Source organism: Muntiacus reevesi, chromosome X, assembly GCF_963930625.1.
Source record: "Muntiacus reevesi chromosome X, mMunRee1.1, whole genome shotgun sequence".
Lineage (NCBI taxonomy): Eukaryota > Metazoa > Chordata > Mammalia > Artiodactyla > Cervidae > Muntiacus > Muntiacus reevesi.
The window spans coordinates 14,712,172-14,730,505 of NC_089271.1; the positions used below are offsets into that span (position 1 = coordinate 14,712,172).

Here is an 18,334-nt window from a genome sequence, read left to right on the forward strand (position 1 = left end):
TCTTAGTTGCAGCATGTGGGATCTTTTGTTGCAGCACACGGGGCTTCTCTTTAGTAGTGACAAGCAGGCTTAGTTGCCCCGAGGCACAAGGGATCTTAGTTTTCAGCCAGGGATCAAACCAGCATCCCCTGCATTGCAAGGCAGATTTTTAACCCCTGGACCACCAGGGAAATCCCAGTATATTTTTTTTAAGTGAGATATTATACAACCTGTGGGCCAAAGCCTGCAAGGTTTGTTTTTGTACTGCCCACAAGCTAAGAATGGCTTAAGTGTTGTTTAAAAGACAACGACAGCAAAACAGGCAAAGCCTAAAATATTTCCTTTCTGGCCACTTACAGAGTCTGTTTGCTGGTCCCTGCTCTGTAGCTACATGCAAAGAATCGGGATGAGTCCTGGCAGTGTAATCTGTAGCTGTGCTGTCTGAAACAGTAGCTACTAGCCACATGTGGCCATTTAAGCTTGAATTCATTTAAAGAAAATTTTAAAATGGAGTTTCTTGGTTGCAGTAGCGAATAAAGTCAAAACAACTAAAATCAAAACGAGTTCTTTTAGAACACCACACGGATGACATAAAATACCAAGAATAGCAAAGGAAGGGACCCTACGTTGAATGGGGGAGGGCAAGGGGAGTTCCAGTTCTCAGTGGAGTTATTGATAGTGTGCGCAGATCCTGCCGCCCTCCCTCCTAAGATTACGAGAGTATTTTACAAAAAATTATTTTCTGGCAGGAATTTCCATGAAGGTGTTTTTAATAGCTGTAAGCTTCTTGCCTGCAAGGATGCATGGTGTTTTGAAAGGCCACAAGGTGTCGCTCTTGCTCTTGAAGTAGTGACTCAGCATCCTTTCCTTCTTCAGTGATAGGTCAGTAAGGCTGCCATCTTATCTGTTGCTGTTGGTTTAACCTTGAAACAGACACATTTGCTGCAAACCTACAAGTGGGAGGGGAGTAGTAATTCCCCTCCCACTTTCAAGGAACACTGATTGCTACTTATTAAGTTCTAATTTGGAGGATCAGTTTAATAAAGTAGCTTGAGTGTGTTTTTCAAGAAAGTAAAACTTCATGGTGTTGATTCCTCAAAAGTTGTCCAAAACATCATTTTTTGTTTTGTTTTTAATAAGTAAGTGAAGGGCTGAAGATTGTTTTTCTCCTACGCTAAATCATTTGCTCACTTTCTTATCATAATGAGAAAAGAGAAGATTGGCAGGGTAGCATAGCACGAAACAACTTAAATAAAATATTACACTACAATACTGTGGGTTTTGGGAAATGTATTCCATGGTTCTTAATGTAATTCTTCCAGTCATCACTCAAAGGTTTTCACTGTATTCCTAAATGTAAAGTGCTTGTTAATTTTAGCTGGAGGAGAGCAGGAACGTTCAGAAGCAAATGAAGATTCTGCAGAAGAAGCAAGCCCAGATCGTGAAAGAGAAAGTTCATTTGCAGAGTGAACACAGCAAGGCTATCTTGGCAAGAAGCAAGCTCGAGTCTCTTTGCAGGGAACTTCAGCGTCACAATAAGACGTTAAAGGTGAGTTGGTTCCTTTTTCTGTTTTTCAGGAGAGACCGACTTAGCTGAATTTATTGTCACCGTGTATCTATTTGAACTTAATCCTTGTGTCTCCGTGGAGATAGCTGCCATTCTATTTTGCTTGGCCTGATGCTTCTTACCATACCTCGTACTTGCTCATGGGGAATATAGATGAGGTTAATGTTTAGACCACAGCTTTCCTCCTAAGAGCCATGGCTTAGAAAGCTCAAATTTGCAGTTTCTGGCTGAGCACTGAAGTCATTTTTTAGCATGTGTGAAAAGTGGACCGAAATGAGTAGGAGCAGACTTGAGGGAAGGGAAAGGCCCCATCGAGCTCCTCAAGGGCTGTTCATTGATTACATTGCCAGCTGCCCTTGCCTATTCCAGCTCCCCATTGACAAGTACTTTTAGAAGAACATTTATTCCTCGCCTGATTAAAAGATGAGGCAGCGGGTACCGAAAAGGTAGTTGGTACCAACAAAGGAAGAAGAGAAAGGGGCAGGGATACAGGTGGGCCTGTCCTCGTGTGACTGAGTGGGATTGCTCATCAGACTCCCCCACCACGCCAGATACCCAAGGCCCTAGAACATAGGAACCCTCAGGAAATGGACCTTTACCTGGTGGGGGAACTGTTCGTTTTTCTTTGTTTTTGAATCCTTGGATTTCAGTGTTCATGAAACTAGATGGTATTTTCCTCGTAGCAGCAAGTTCACACTTTGATTGGACTGATGACGCTGTAGACACATAGAAGTCTCTCAGCACTTGTATCTGAGCAAGAGTTGGGACTAAGCTTTTAAGATACATGTTCCTTTTGCCCCTTGCTGTCTAGGGAGTAGAAGGGATAACCCCAAAAATAAGGTGCAAGAAGGGATTTCCCTCTTTAGGCTGATTTCAGATGCTGCCCCATGAGACCATTGAGAGCAGATATTTGGGAAGCCCGTGTGGAGGGAGCTGGCTGCCTGGGGAAGCTCCTCCTTCGTCTCTCAGCACGGTGGGCTTTAGATGGCCACAGAGCACTTGAGAGCAGGGCAGCCTGTGTCTCTGATGATCTGTTTAGGAGAAGCTGGTTGCTTTCAAATGAGAGCCTTCTGGTCGTAAATAAAGGGAAGGAATTCCAGTTCAGAAGCACCACTTCAGGGCAGCAAGCAGTGAACCCCCGTGGCAGCAGTGTCTTTTGTGAGCATCTTCTCTCTAGGTCTGTACCATTAACAGAAATTTTTTGGGGTAATAAGGAAGAAAATATGCAGCAGGCCCGAGAGGAGGAAGAAAGACGGAAAGAAGCCACTGCACACTTCCAAATTACTTTGAATGAAATCCAGGCACAGCTGGAGCAACATGACATACACAACGCCAAGCTCCGCCAGGAGAACATCGAGCTGGGCGAGAAGCTGAAGAAGCTCATTGAGCAGTACGCGCTGCGGGAGGAGGTAGGGGCGATCAGGTGTTTAGGCGACGTTAGTGGGGACTGTCCCCTGTCACGACGAACCAAAGCCATTCACTGAAACACTCATTCTGGGCTGTTTTAGAACCTTTGTGTACATGTAGTGGAATCCTTTCCTCGCAGGATTCTTAGGGATGGCCCAGAAGTCACTGGATTTGGGTCTGTGAAGCAATTTCTTAGAGACAGTGTTAAGCACAACTTGTCTTCCATGTGATTCTGGAAGATTATGACTTGGGCATAGATTTTTCCCCCCTTATCCAGACTAAAAATGAGTAAATACCTGGCCCCCAAATATGCTGTATTTTAGACATCTGTAATAATCTATATGGTCTACACTACCATTGCATCCTGGAGAAGGAAATGGCAACCCACTCCAGTTTTCTTGCCTGGAGAATCCCCATGGACAGCGGAACTGGCAGGCCACAGTCCACAGGGTCACAAAGAGTCGGCCATGACTGAGTGACTAAGCACCGTTGCATTATACCTGCGTTTCAATTTTTTTTAAGTGGGTGTTTTATACCATTTGCGGGAGGAATAAAAGAACCTGTTTCTAAATCTTTTTACACCTAGTTGAAGTAAAAAATTTGCTGGAAGAATCTCTGGCTGCTTATCTTGGTTGCTGGCCTCCAAACTAAGACTTATACAAGCTAGTTGGGAAGTCTGGGTATAGTGTCTAGATTAAATGCAAATGGATGATCATGTGCTCTTTAAAATTCCTCCCTTTTAGAGGTCAAATGGGTAGGAATAAAGGGTTAGGTTTTTTTAAAAAAAGATTCCCTGCCTTTTAAGTTAGTAAAACATGGTTCTCTTATGTGTGTTGTATCACTTACACAGATAGATTAAAAGACCTAATTTTAAAAACAGAGATTGTGGCATCTCTTTGGGTTATTTTATCCAATTTTCAAGGCAAACTTTAGATTCTATTAATTTAGAGTTTACATATGGCCCTTCAAAAACTGTTTTTTAAAAGGTTTTCTATCACTTTCGATGCTTTTTGTTTACCTTTTTTATTCTTATCATTATGGAAAATTACAAAGAAAAGTAGAGACTGTATCACCTGGTGTTAGCAGATGAAACTATTGTTTCAGCTATATTCCCATCACTTCCTCCTGGGTTATTATGAAGCAAATCCAAGGTATCAGTCCATTCATGTATATTTGAGGGTGGACCTCATCAAGATGAAGGATTCGTTTTTAGGTGTGACTACCATACTGTATTCACACCTAAAAAATTAACAGTACTTATTTAATATTAAAATCTAGTCATCATTTAAATCTTTCTGGTTGTCTCTGTTCTTTTTTAAAAAAAGAAAAGCTATTTGAATCAAGATCCAAATAAAACCCATCTGTTTTACGATTGATGTGTCTCAAATCTCTAACATAAAGATTTCCTTTTCTTTTTTTTAAGTTCTTAGTGTGTTTATTTAAGAAACATTTTTTTGTCCTAGAGAATAAACTTTCTATTAAATTATAAAGCTCTCACTTTTCTTAAAATCATTTTTTTAGTTTTGTTGTTGACAATGATATAGAAAATCTGCAAGCTATGTATATTTAAATCACATTACTGTGAGCCTTATTCAAGTATTATTGAATGTTCTTTCCTTGGTCAGGGAGGGATGTTCTGATGATTCTATCATACATAAATAACCACTAAATACTTTCACTTGGAAATAATAATGACCTTTTGCCAAATGTATCTGGTAAGTGGCAGGTACCAGGCACCTTACACAGTACCACCATGGCACTGGCATTTACAACTTTGCATTGTGGGGATGGCTCCCCCCAGAGATTCAGTGAGGGGAGGATTTGATTGGTGCCGTTCCTCCTGTAACAGCATGCTGCCTCCAGCTGAGAAACTGGGAAATTTTAATGGAGAGGGGAAACCTATCCAGGAGTTACGTGTATGATGGATGAGTTTAATAGTTTGATCTCCTTAGTCATCTTTTTCTTGATACAGTTTGAGCTTCATTTTCACCTTAGGGCTGAAATAGGAGGTCCAAGGCAGCTACTGAGGTGCCGATGGGCCATCTCTAGAGGGAGGCATGTTGAGTAAGGCTCCTGCCAGCACAGCTCTCAGACAGGCACCCACTGGTGTTAGCCTTGGCAGGAAAAGCAGCCTCATGAGTGAGGTCTTGTAACTTGTGTCATGTGTCCTCGTCATTCTGTCCCTCTTCTCATTAAGTGACGGGAGAAATTGTCCTTTCTCCATAGCACATTGATAAAGTATTCAAACACAAGGAACTGCAGCAACAGCTTGTGGACGCCAAACTGCAGCAGACGACACAGCTGATAAAAGAAGCTGATGAGAAACATCAAAGAGAGAGAGAGTTTGTAAGTGCTATTTCTTAAAAAAAGAAATGATGACCAAAATTGTGACCAAAGCCATTCTGCATTTCAAGTAGCACTAGGTTATGCTAATTTTTTTGTTCTAGATTATAAAGGGCATGTGTGTTAGAAGGCATTAGCCTTTTCTTTCTATTCAGCTTTACATACAGAAGATACACTGGAGGAATTAGGCCAACTTAGTGCAAAGACCTGCATTCATTGCACTTTTCTGTGCTTGGAATATTTATTTCACTTTTTAGATAATGGCTACCAACTTTAAGAATTATACCAGTGTTTAGCACATTATATTTGAGAATTCAGTTTAACAGCAAGCTTTACAAACATGGGTGTCCTATTGATACATACTGTTAGATTTTGTTTCCAAACAGGTAACTTGAAACTAGGGAAATTGTTTATTCTAGTATACTTTTCTGATAAAAATTTAACGGAATTCTCTGCACCCTAATCACTCAGCATTATTCCCAGAATATGTACTCAGATTATGTTGTCTGTCAATAATTGTGAATACAGTGGAATCTCATTGGGTATATATACTTAATACATGCACATTCAACTTTACCTGCTTAACCAAAAAATAAAGAGGAAGTCAGAAGAAGTGGTTACAGTAATGAAAAGTGTCCCATGCAGCTTTCACTCAAGTCCTTTAGGCCCCAAAGTGAGCCAAATAAGAAGACTCGGATCCCAGTGGGGCCTCATGATGAGAACATGTCATGCTGAGTGCAGGTCCAAGGTTAAGAGAGATGTATTTTTTGCACAGCGTCTCCTTTCACATGAACTGCCAGTGCCATCCTATGCATAATTGAAGAGACAGTTGTCATTTCCCCAGTTGGAGTAGAAATGTCATATATGGACACACGATACATGTATTTCTGGTTGGTTTTAAAGACTTTTCAAGACTAATGGACTAAGTGTGACATTTTACTTCAGGAACTGAATTTCACAGCTGCCTACTGCTATGTAATTTCACTATATAAACTCAAGTATATAAATTAAAGCTTCCATTCTATTAGTCTCCCCCACTTAAAAAAAAAAGTGATCGGATACCAGTTTTCTGATTTTATTGTTTTTGCTCCCTACCCTCTCACCCTGCCTCATCTTGCCTCTCGTAGAACAGAAGGGCTTTCTAATTTTTCTTTTTTTCCATACTGTATGGCATGTGAGATCTTAGTTCCCTGACCAGGGATCAAACCTGTGTCCCTCATGGTGGAAGCATAGTGTCTTAACCACTGCACTGCCAGGGAAGTCCCAGGGAGACTTTCTGAATGACTCAGATAATGTCAAGATTCCCACCCATATTTTCTGCTAATATTAGACTTCTAATTGTTTTCATCTGAAAAAATACAATTTAACCCTGAGTTTTATAAACTTGTTATTAGGCCTCACTGTTACTTCCTCTAAGGAATAAAAGTGTAAATTCCTACATTTGTAAGTGTTAACAGTGGAACAGATCAAAGATACAGGTAATTAGCAGTTGATGGTGACAGATGATTTCATTCATAGACGTAGTAATATCAACTTTTTCATGATCTAACATCTCATGGTTCTTGCTAAAATAATGAAGGATTAAGCCCAACTATCTGGATATTGGACCTTGTAGTCATCTTTTAATTACTATTAGTATTTTGCCAGAATGTTTCTGTTTTCTAGTTATTAAAAGAAGCAACGGAATCAAGACACAAATATGAACAAATGAAGCAACAAGAAATACAACTAAAACAGCAGGTAACTTGACAGCAGGGGTGGTAGAATTTGTAAGGAAAAAAAAAATCTATGATTCATTTGATACATACCTTGAATCTCGTCTCAGATGCTTTTGCTTGTTCCCAGCAGACCTGAGAGTGGATCCCATGTCCCTCTTGGAGTTTTCCTCTTCATTTAGGGTGACCCCCTCAACCTGACCTGCCTAGGACCTTCCTGGTTTAAAGTCCTGAGTCCCAGGAACCAGGCAGATGGGACAGTTGGTCCCACTGTCTGCAGGGTCCTAACTATAGTTACCATGCTGTGTGAGAGCTCCGGTACCTAGCCATCTTCTAATCGAAAGTTTGTTCCCTAAGACCAATACCTCCCCCTTTCTCCTCACCCTCTACCTCTGGCAACCACCACTCTATTCTGTTTCCTTGTGTTTCACTTTTTAAGATTCTACATGTAAGTGAGATCATACAGTATCTAGTATTTGTCTTTCTGTGTCTCACTTATTTCACTTAGCATAATGCCCTCAAAGTTCATCTGTGTGGTCACAAATTGTAAGATTTTCTTCTTTCTTATGGCTGCATAATATTCCATTTTGTATATATACCACATATTTAAAAAAAAATTTTTTTTTTTTACTATGCCACATGGCATGCAGGATCTTAGTTCCTCAACCAAGGTTCCAATCCATGCCTCCTGCAATGGAAGCAGAGAGTCTCAACTACTGGACTACCAGGGAAATCCCTACACCACATCCTCTTTATACATTTATCTGTTGATGGACACTTAGGTTTCTTCCATACCTTGGCAGTTGTGAATAATGCAGATTAGGAACTCGAGAGTGCAGATATCTGAGACCCTATTTTCATTTCTTTTGGATACATACCTAGAAGCAGATTTTCTGAATCGAGTTATAGTTCTGTTTTTAAATTTTTTGAGGCACCTTTTTACTGTTTTCTATAGTGGCTGCACCAATTTAATCCACCAACGGTGCACAAGAGTTCTTTTTTCTCTACACTCTCACCCGCACTTGTTATCTCTTGTCTTTTTTGTTTTAGTCAATCTGACAGGTGGTTTTTATTTGTATTTCCCTGATGACTTGTGATAATTGAACATTTTTTCATGTACTTGTTGGCCATTTTTATGTCTTTGGAAAAATGTCTATTCAAGTCCTCTGCTGGTTTTTTAATTAGGTTTTTAAAATTTTTAATTAATTTTTTTCTATTGAATTATATGAGTGTCTTATATATTTTGGATATTAATCCTTTATCAGATATATATGGTTTGCAGACATTTCTCCCATTCTGTATGTTGCCTTTTCACTTTGTTGATTGGTGGGGTTTTTGTATAGAAGCTTTTTAGTTCAGCATAGTCCCATGTGTTGATTTTTGCTTTTGTTGCTCTTGCTTTTGGTGTCTTATCCAAAAATTCATTGCCAAAACCACTGTCAGGGAGCTTTTTACCTATGTTTTCTTCTAGGAGTTTACAGTTTCAGATCTCCTATTTAAGTTCTTAACCTATTTCAAGTTAGTTTTTATGAATGGTATGAGGTAACAGCCTGGTTTCATTCTTCTGCATGTGGTTATCCAGTTTTCCCAATACCTCTTATTGAAGATACTCTCCTTTTCCCATTGAGTATTCATGGTTCCCTTGTCAAATATTATTAACCATATTTGCGAGGGTTTATTTTGGGGCTCTCAATTTTTTTCTTTTTTGTGGTTCCATACAAATTCTAGGATTATTTTTTCTATTTCTTTGGAAAATGCCATTGGAATCTTGATAGGGCTTTGACTAGTATAGACATTTTTAACGATATTGACTCTTCTGATCCATGAACACAGAGTATCTTTCCACTTATTTTTGTCTTGAATTTATTTCTTTTTTCTTTTTCAGATGTTTTGTCAGTGTATAGAAACACAACTGATTTCTGTATATTGATTTTGTGTCCTGAAACCTTACTGAATGTACTCTACCAGTTTTTTGGTGGGGTCTTCAGGATTTTTTTGTATATGAGATCATGTCATCAGCAAACAGTTTTGCTTCTTCCTTTCTGATTTGTATGTTGTTTATTTTTTGACTAATTGCTCAGGCTAGGAATTTCACTATTGCGTTGAACAGAAGTGGGCATCTTTGTCTTGCTCCTGATTTTAGAGGGAAAGCTTTCAACCTTTCACTGACTCTTGAGTATGATGTTAGCTGTGGGTATGTCATATATGGCCTTTATTATATTATGTTCCTTCTTTGTACCTAGTTTGTTGAAGTTTTTTTATTTTCTTTGTCCATACCACACAGCTTGTGGGAATCTTAGTTCTCTGACCAGGGATTGCATCAGTACCCTCATCAGTGAAAGCACAGAGTCCTAACCACTGGACTGCCAGGGAATTTCCCTTTGAGCTTTTTTTGTTGTTGTTGAGCATTTTTATCATGAATGGTGTTGAGTTTTACCAAATGCATTTCCTACATCTGTTGAGGTGATCATATGATTTTTGCCTTTCATTCTATTCTGTTAATGTGGTATATTTATTGATTTGCCTATTTGAACCATCCTTGTAGTTTTCTTATCTGGCCTGTACTGTCTTTTGGTACCAGGGCAATGCTGACCTTGTAGAACGAGTCTGGGAGTATTCCCTTCTCTTTACTTTTTGAGAAGAGTTACCAATTCTTATCAAACTCTTCTCAAAAAGTAAAGAGAAGGGAATACTTCCAAACTCATTCTACAAGATCAGCATTGCCCTGGTCTTTGGAAGCACAAACTGGAATCAAGATTGCCGGGAGAAATATCAATAACCTCAGATATGCAGGTGACACCACCCTTATGGCAGAAAGTGAAGAAAAACTAAAGAGCCTCTTGATGAAAGTGAAAGGGGAGAGTGAAAAAGTTGGCTTAAAGTTCAACATTCAGAAAACTAAGATCATGGCATCCAGTCTCATCACTTCACAGCAGATAGATGGGGAGACAGTGGAAACAGTGTCAGACTATTTTTTGGGGCTCCAAAATCACTGCAGATGGTGATTGCAGCCATGAAATTAAAAGACGCTTACTGCTTGGAAGGAAAGTTATGACCAACCTAGACAGCATATTAAAAAGCAGAGACATTACTTTGCCAACAAAGGTCCATCTAGTCAAGGCTATGGTTTTTCCAGTGGTCATGTATGGATGTGAGAGTTGGACTTTTAATAAAAAAAGCTGAGTGCCGAAGAATTGATGCTTTTGAACTGTGGTGTTGGAGAAGACTCTTGAGAGTCCCTTGACTGCAAGGAGATCCAACCAGTCCATTCTAAAGGAAACCAGTTCCAAATATTCATTGGAAGGACAGATGTTGAAGCTGAAACTCCAATACTTTGGCCACCTCATGCGAAAAGCTGACTCATTGGATAAGACCCTGATGCTGGGAAAGATTGAGGGCAGGAGGAGAAGGGGACGACAGAGGATGAGATGGTTGGATGGCATCATCAACTTGATGGACATGGGTTTGGGTAGACTCCGGGAGTTGATGATTTACAGGGAGGCCTGGCATGCTGTGGTTCATGGGGTCGCAAAGAGTCGGACACAACTGAGTGACTGAACTGAACCCATGAAGCTGTCTGGGCTTTTAGACTTTTCTTTGTTGCCTCCCCACTTTTTAACCCAGACCCCTTAGGTTTGTTCTAAGGTGCCTTGTGTGGAGGAAGGGTAACAGATGCTTCCTCCCTACTCAAAAAAGAGATTCAGGAAGGAATTCCCATGTCTTTACAGACAGGTGAGATTAGGCATTTGTAGCAACAATTCATCCTTTCTCAGAAAAGTTTAGCTAGGTGATGAAAAATGTATTATTCATTTTGAAAGTTTATCATGTAACAAGTTTCTTTAATGTATGAACTCTAGATTCATTCCAAAACGCAGACTGGCCTGAATCTTTATGAACTTACCTTTTTTTAAAAATTGTTTATTTATTTATGGCTGCACTGGGTCTGCATTGCTGCACATAGGCTTTCTCTAGTTGCGGCGAGCAGGGGCTACTCTTCATTGCGGATTCTCTTGTTGTGGAGTACAGCCTCTAGGTGCCTGGGCTCAGTTGCCCCTTGGCATGTTCCTGGAACAGGGATCAATCCCATGACCCTTGCATTAATGGGAGGATTCTTGTCCACTGGACTACTAGGGAAGCCCTGAACACATCTTTTGAGTGCTCTTGGTCTTCAGGCGTTTTACAGTGTGGTGACACTCATTTCCTGCAAAGCTAGCCTAACTTAAAGTGACAGTTGGAGAAGTCTTTTGAACTTTCCGCCATAAATTATTGTGCTAGAATGCTTCTAGGAAATTTGAACCCCTTATTAGCCCTATCAAGTCAGTTGTCCATGTAAACGGAGAAGAGAATCGATATGGAAAAGATATAAAAAGTTTATATATGGCTTCAGAAGATGGACTTTAATGCAAGGCCCCAGAGGGCCCTTCTGCCGAGTTCACAGCTGCTCAAGCCCTGTTGTACTCTCAGGAGTGCAGCTTCTCTTGTCTGTGATGGGTATTGTCCTGAGTAGTGTTACCCGATCATTACTGTGTTCCTTTGCTGCCACCTCTTCCTTTCCTGCTCCCTAAATGTGCAGTTCTTCCCAAGAGTCCATCTTGTCCTCTGTTCTTGTTTGCCATGTCCGTTTCCAGGCTTTGTTGATGAACTTTTCATCTTATTGGTGTGTTTTGACCACTGTTTTGTAATCTAGGCCCCTCCGTCCAAGATGGTGGTTGTCACATACTGATTACCCAGAGGGGGGCAGCATTGAACTCTGATGGGACAGTCCACCCGGATGTTCCATATTTGATTAAAACAGACCATTCTAAGAATCTCCCTCAAGTGCCAGGACTGCTGTGTCCATCTGCCTGCGCTTCATCACTATTCCCAACCCCAGGCCAGCAGCCCAAAGACTCTGTCACCGTGCGCCCATCTATGAGCTGCTCTGTGTGGAAATCCTCTGTGCTCTTCTCTTGGCCCTGAAATTTCTATTCATCCTGGCCCTTGGCCTCACCCTTCCATGGGCCGCTTTGGCTGTCTTATCATTACCTCCTCTGGCCTGGTGCCACTGGTAGCATCGCTTTTGGTCTGCAATTCCTCAGCCAGCAGAGCTGGCCTCTGTCTTGCTACCAGCCTCTCCGCTTTGTCCTGGATCATCGCCCCCTCCCCTCCCTGGTCATGGGTTCTCTCTGATGCTATGAACACAGCACTGCTGAAGGTGGAAAGGCTTCGCTGATACTGTTTCTTGGCCTCTGGTGGTCTTTTATTCTCTTCTGCTTTCTATGTATTGTGTGATCTTGAGCTAAACACTTTATTCCTCTGGGCCTGTTTACTCATCCTAAACTAATGCAATTACATTAGGTGGACTCTTAGGGTTCCTTCCTTGTCTGAAATGAAAAAATTCAGCCTGCCCTTGAGACATAGCTCTGGCCTCAGCCACAGGCAGCAATTTTTTTCTGACCCTTCCTGTGCCTCCTCCAACCCCAGCTTCTGTGAATTCCTGTCCTGGGGGAGGAAAAGGCAACTCATGTTCCACATTTTGTTTGCCTTGTCAGTTGGTGTTTTTTTCCCAGATAGAATAAAAATTCCTTCAAGGTGGGAGTTAAAAGAAATATTGATGTTTCTACCTCTTTTTTCTTTTTTTCTCTTAACTGTACTCCCACTGAATTCTTTCTCCCCCAACCAAACCAGTTCTTTGGCTTCTGTTTCATTTTCTTGCCTACATGAAAAAAAAAAGAGTTACCTCTGATATCAAGCTAAGAACTATGCAGGTGGTATTCTAAAAGAATGATCTTTTTCCAAGGATCAGGTTTTCAAATATAAGGAAAGGAGGTATTTCATAAAGGATTTGTTGTATGAAATCTAAAAGCTATTCCACATCCTTCAGTATTTATTATAATTGGTGGAATGGAGCTAATATTTGTATATTTTAAACAGTTAAATCTAAAGATGGTGAGATCAACATAACCTCCTAAGTTTCAGTGCATTTCGGTAGGTTCTTAGAACCGCAGCCATTGATGTCTGGGATTGAGGATTGTTACGTACTTTTTGAAAGTCTGAGATATTAAATCATTTACCTAGAAGTCTAAATTTTTCATACTTGTTTTCTGTAGCTTTCTCTTTATATGGATAAGTTTGAAGAATTCCAGACTACCATGGCAAAAAGCAATGAACTGTTTACAACCTTCCGGCAGGAAATGGAAAAGGTATTTACCTATTTTAAGTGGAGTATTTGCCTAAAAAGGAATTTATGTAATAAGCTGTTTTAAGCATGTTCGTGGCTTGGATGTATTCCTGTTTTTATTGTGCTCTCCATCTCTTCTGATCCTCCATTGGTGGCATATTTTGTCACTTTGCCCTCAGTAGTACCACATGGAGCCGGTGCTGTCTAGGCTAGTGAAGTTAACTCCTCTATTAAATACAATTTGTTGTTAGCAATAAAGTGGTTTATTTTTTGCTTATGTCTGTTTTCTTGGCTTCAGGTGATACCCCCCAACCCTCCCCCAATCCTTTTCACAAAGCATGGTGTCCTTGAAGATTAAATTATTTAATGACAAGCCAAGCCCAGAACGCTAACTACGTATTTTGGTTGGTTGATAATTATTGGTATTGCTACCTTTTTAGCTTTCTTTTTTTCTTTTATACTCACACTGAATTCTTTCTCCCTCCACCAGAGTGATTTTTGGGGCTCTGGTTCTTTTTCCTGCCTACAATAAGAGCTGTATCCTGGATATTAAACTAAGAACCAGTGTCTACACCTGTACCCATGCGTCCATCCTTACACCGGGGGCTTTTAGGAGGGAAGCATAGGGGGAGATGGTGGTGGCAGGACCATGGCCCTGAGCTGAAGGTCCACATTGTGTGACTGGAGGCGAGTTGTGTACCCTTTCTGTGCCTTCCTCCTTAGAAATAACAAAAATGCTTGCCCTTCATAAAGTGGAGTATTTCAGGCAGTGCTTGGCGGGGGCAAGGGCTCTGGTGACCCCCTTCATGCATCGGGGGAACCTAGAGGCTGTGGCCAGAGGCATGGGAGTGGTGGTCGGGGGTGGGCAGGTGGTTGTCGTTGTGCCAGCTCGTTGGCGCCAGAGTGAAATCTCGTCCTGAATTTCTGAAAACTGGGTTCTGGCACTGTTGGTTAAGAACATTCCTCTGATTTTTTGATTCATTTTATTTTTTAGCAAAACCTGAAGTGGTGAGTTGTAGTCGTATTAGGGAAGCTGAGGGTTAAGTTACTTTCCCCTGGTCTCCGGTCCCCTCTGCTGCTTCTGGTTCCCAGACGACTGCAGCCTCCAAGGCTGGGGCAGAGGCGAGCTCTCCATCTTGGGGAGGAGGGGGAACCTTATTCCTTCTGAGAATCACATGAAGTTGTTAATGCACAGAAAATTCAGGAACAGATGTTTTTGGTATAACTTGGGAAGGAGGATGGCTGTCCTTGGCCCAAGCGAGTGCTTAGAGTGTGCTGGCGGGCAGCTTCCACCAGGTGTCGCTGCCTCTGAAAAATGAGCTGAGAGGTGTTTTTCTCACTGCATGAACCCCGCTTTGGCCACCGCCACCCTGGGAGTTGGAGAGATGAGCTCTACCCACCCCCGGCACTGCACCCAGCGGTACTCTGGGGTGGGCAGGGGCATGACGGGGCCAGGGAGGACCGGTCAGGGCTTGGAGTTGGCTGTAGAGATAAGAAACAGAACTTTGAATTTAAATTTGCAATTGTGTCAATTCACAGATGACAAAGAAAATTAAAAAACTGGAAAAAGAAACAATCATATGGCGGACCAAGTGGGAAAACAATAACAAAGCACTTCTGCAAATGGCTGAAGAGGTGAGGTGGTTTCCCGTGACTAGGGTGTGATCTTAGTTCAGGTTGGGGAAGCACGCCACCTTGTGACACTGCTGTCACGGTTGAGGACTGGCCAGAGCTGGGGCAGAGGGGTGGTGCAGAGTGGAATCTGTCCCGTCAGGAGTTAGGCTGTAGGTAGGACCCTGAGTGAGGTGTTGGTTTTCCTACCACCCAGCCTGCTGGGATCCCCAGCTTGTAAGACCTGAGTTGTTGGGCTCCAGCAAGTTTGATTGGCTTGGGGTGGGGGTGGGGGTCAGGGAATCTGCCTTTCCACCAGGCACCCACTTGGCTGGATCAGGTTTCCCAGTGGGAGCACAAGCCACCAACTTGGGTGCCTGTCTCTAAAGTCCTTACAAAAAAGCAGCATAGTACTTTTTGCCAGTCTTACAAAGCTGAAGTTTGCAAACACTAAATAACACACCCTGAATCTTGTTCTCATCTGAGGACTGGTAAAAGGAGAGGAATATATGTGGAAGTGAGTTCTTCTATTTTTAAGCAAGCCCTTATTTTTTCTGCTAGTCTTTGGTGGTGAGTATCTTGAATTTCCTTATTAATTTATCAATACAAAATGCTATTAAAGGTAGACTTTTTTTTATTACTTTGCTTCTTTTTAAGAAACATGACAGAGGGATTTTCATTTTGTCACATCATAAGCACATTAACTGGTGTCCATAGTTAAGTGTGCAGAATGCAGCTAGCTGGACGTTAGGAAGTGTTTGAAGAAATTGAACATGTTCAGGTGGCTCCAAAGACTTAATTTGTTGTAACCAATAATGTAATTCATGCTCAGTTAGGTTACATAAACCCTGCCCTTTCTCCTCTTTATAGAAAACTGTCCGAGATAAAGAGTACAAGGCCTTTCAAATAAAACTGGAACGGCTGGAGAAGCTGTGCCGGGCTCTGCAGACAGAGAGGAACGAGCTCAATGAGAAGGTGGAGGTGCTGAAGGAGCAGGTGTCCGGGAGGGCGGCAGGCGGGGGCCCAGCGCCACCCGGGGCCCAGCCCTGCGCCACCTCGGCTTCTCCCGAGGAGTCCGGTGCCACCTGGCAAAGTGCCGCCCGGGTTACTCCTGAGGCCGGGTCCCTGGGAGCCGGGCCCGGCATCGAGTCAGTTGACTGAGACCAAGTATGATCACTGTACTGAGAGCTCTATTTTGTGTATAACTTCCTCTGTTAGTAGTAACTTGGTTTTGTGGTGAAAATTTTCTTACTTTTTCTACCATATCTGTATTTTCTTAGAACTACTGGACTTAAGTGGTACAGGAGGCTGCTTGGCAGGTTTGAATAGTTTTACTCTACATTTTCCTCAGCTGTGTTGCACATCTGCCTCGTTCCCCTTCATCAGAATGCATGTGCTCATTGCCGTTTTCCCTCTCCCTTGCTCCTTGCACAGAATTTTGTCTGAATTAAAATTTCATTCACCAGGGCTGACCATTACAAGGGAACTTTGTTCTGATAATGGTTCCTTCTTTTTTTCTTTTTTTTTGGCTGTGCTTTGTGGCCTGTGGGATCTTAGTTCCCCAACCAGGGATTGAACTCGTACGCTCAGCAATGAAGGCACCGTGTTCTAACCACTGGACCGCCAGTGAACTCCCTGATAATGGTTCCTTGATGTGAAAACAGTATTCATTTAAATATCCACACACACACACCCGCCCGCCCTCCCCCATGAATATAACTCAAAAAAAAGGAAAATCAAGATGATTCAGTTCAGTTGCTCAGTCGTGTCCTACTCTTTGCAACACTGCACGCCAAGCCTCCCTGTCCATCTAAATGCCAATAAAACTAAAGGCTTGGGTCAGAAACAAGCACAGCATATTTGATTCAAATTAGCTTTTTGATATATCACTTGACAAATTGAGATGTCCGCAAGCCTAGAATTTCTGTTTTGGCAGAATATGTACATAGAGGTATAATTTAAACAAAGTAGTATATATAGGCAAATTATTGGAGAAACAGGCTTAATGTTTATGTGACTAAAAAATAGTCCCATCACTGTTTTCAGGTTAGAAGCACCTGGTTGGACCACCTGAAAGCCTACAGTGTGGGGAGCCTGGTGGTTTGCTTTTCAGTTGGGATTTTGGGTGCACATCCTCCACTTCCCATGGAGAGCTGCCACTGACAGTCCTTTGTCAGTCTAATACAATGAGGGTAAAATCATTGTGTAGCTTTCCTTAAGCAGAAGTCCCTCCACTACTTTCTGGCTACTTGAAAGTTGGTGTCCAGCCAGCACAGTTCTCCAGGGTTCTTAAAAGGGAATTTTAATTATGCTCATGCTAGCTGAAACTGGTTTTATTTCATGTCTAAAACAGAAAGACTGGAACCAGCGTTTTTAACTTAAAGGAAATGTGGCAGAGAGCTAACTAGCCAGGATCTATTTATTTATTACTTACGCTTTCGGTTTGTTTCTCACCCTTTTCTTAGTTTTTATTCTTTTTTATGGAAAAACAAAACAAAACAGTATTATCAAGGTGTCTACACTTGGAATGGGGGACTTCGGAAATGCAGCACATCACTTTTGGATTTGTTCTTTAATAACTTTCCTCTGTTCTTCACAATGTCAAATGTGGTCGAGTTTATACACATCATTAACCAGGCTGCACTGACAAGTTTGACTTTGTCCCTGGTATAATTTGCATTGAAATACTTTATGAAATAAAAAGGTTCTACTAGAACTGATGTTATTAGCACATTCCACTGAGCAAAACTATCAAACTGACACTTCTTGAATTGCTTACTGGACTGAACAAACTCTTCTGTCCAGTTAGAAGGGTTTTCTCTTTGTTAAAGTTTTATTTGTCCTGTCACATTCGTGGTCTAAACTGGGTTGAAAGAATTAAAAATTGTCGGCAACAGCGCCTGAAGTGGAGGATTATGTCTAAGCTTCCACCATTGGTCATGTTAATCAAAGGGCCAAACAGTGGAGGAAAAGAAACCCACTGAGTTATCTTATTACTGTCAAAATGAGTCGGAAGCAAAAGCAAACATCTTTCTCCAACAGCCTTTTATAAATATCACCTTTGGCTACTAAATGAAATATTGGACTCATTTCCCTGAGAGGAAATGGAAGTATATATCAGAAATATACTCTACTGTAAAATTAGTACTAATGATCCCATTTCACAAGCGCTCTGCTGGATGTATAGCTCTTACTGTCTTAAGCCATTTGTGTAGCCCGCCACGTTTCTTTGTGGTGCTTGTCCTGTGTGGAAGATCGTAAAGCTCGGACCTGTTGCATATTTTCAAGGGCTTTATAAAGCGACGTGATTAACAGTACTTGGCCTGCTGCTTTTGGCTTGCTATGTATTTTTAGCTAGATGCTCTCATGGTGTTTAAAGGACATGGATTCTGTCTGGGGTGCATTTGGTATCCTTTCAGAATCTTTCCTCTCATTACCCTGTGAATAAATACAAATGGGACCCTCTGAGAAGGAGACGCTCCTAAGGCAATCACCTCGCCAGCCCAGCATTGTGGCTTTGTAGCACGCTCCATTTCTACCACATTCTAGAAC

General features: G+C 41.6%; 1 protein-coding gene across 1 annotated transcript in view; it reads left to right on the top strand.

Moving 5' to 3' along the window:
* Window positions 1-17,893, top strand: part of TXLNG (taxilin gamma) — a 43,575-nt gene extending 25,682 nt beyond the window's left edge. Inside the window, exons 4-10 of the mRNA XM_065915613.1 lie at window positions 1,358-1,528; window positions 2,761-2,955; window positions 5,180-5,299; window positions 6,962-7,036; window positions 13,101-13,193; window positions 14,711-14,806; window positions 15,653-17,893. Of these exons, the coding sequence (XP_065771685.1) occupies window positions 1,358-1,528; window positions 2,761-2,955; window positions 5,180-5,299; window positions 6,962-7,036; window positions 13,101-13,193; window positions 14,711-14,806; window positions 15,653-15,943 (1,041 nt within the window). The 3' untranslated portion in view covers window positions 15,944-17,893. The remainder of the gene's footprint in view (window positions 1-1,357; window positions 1,529-2,760; window positions 2,956-5,179; window positions 5,300-6,961; window positions 7,037-13,100; window positions 13,194-14,710; window positions 14,807-15,652) is intronic.
* The last annotated feature ends 441 nt before the right edge of the window (window positions 17,894-18,334 follow it).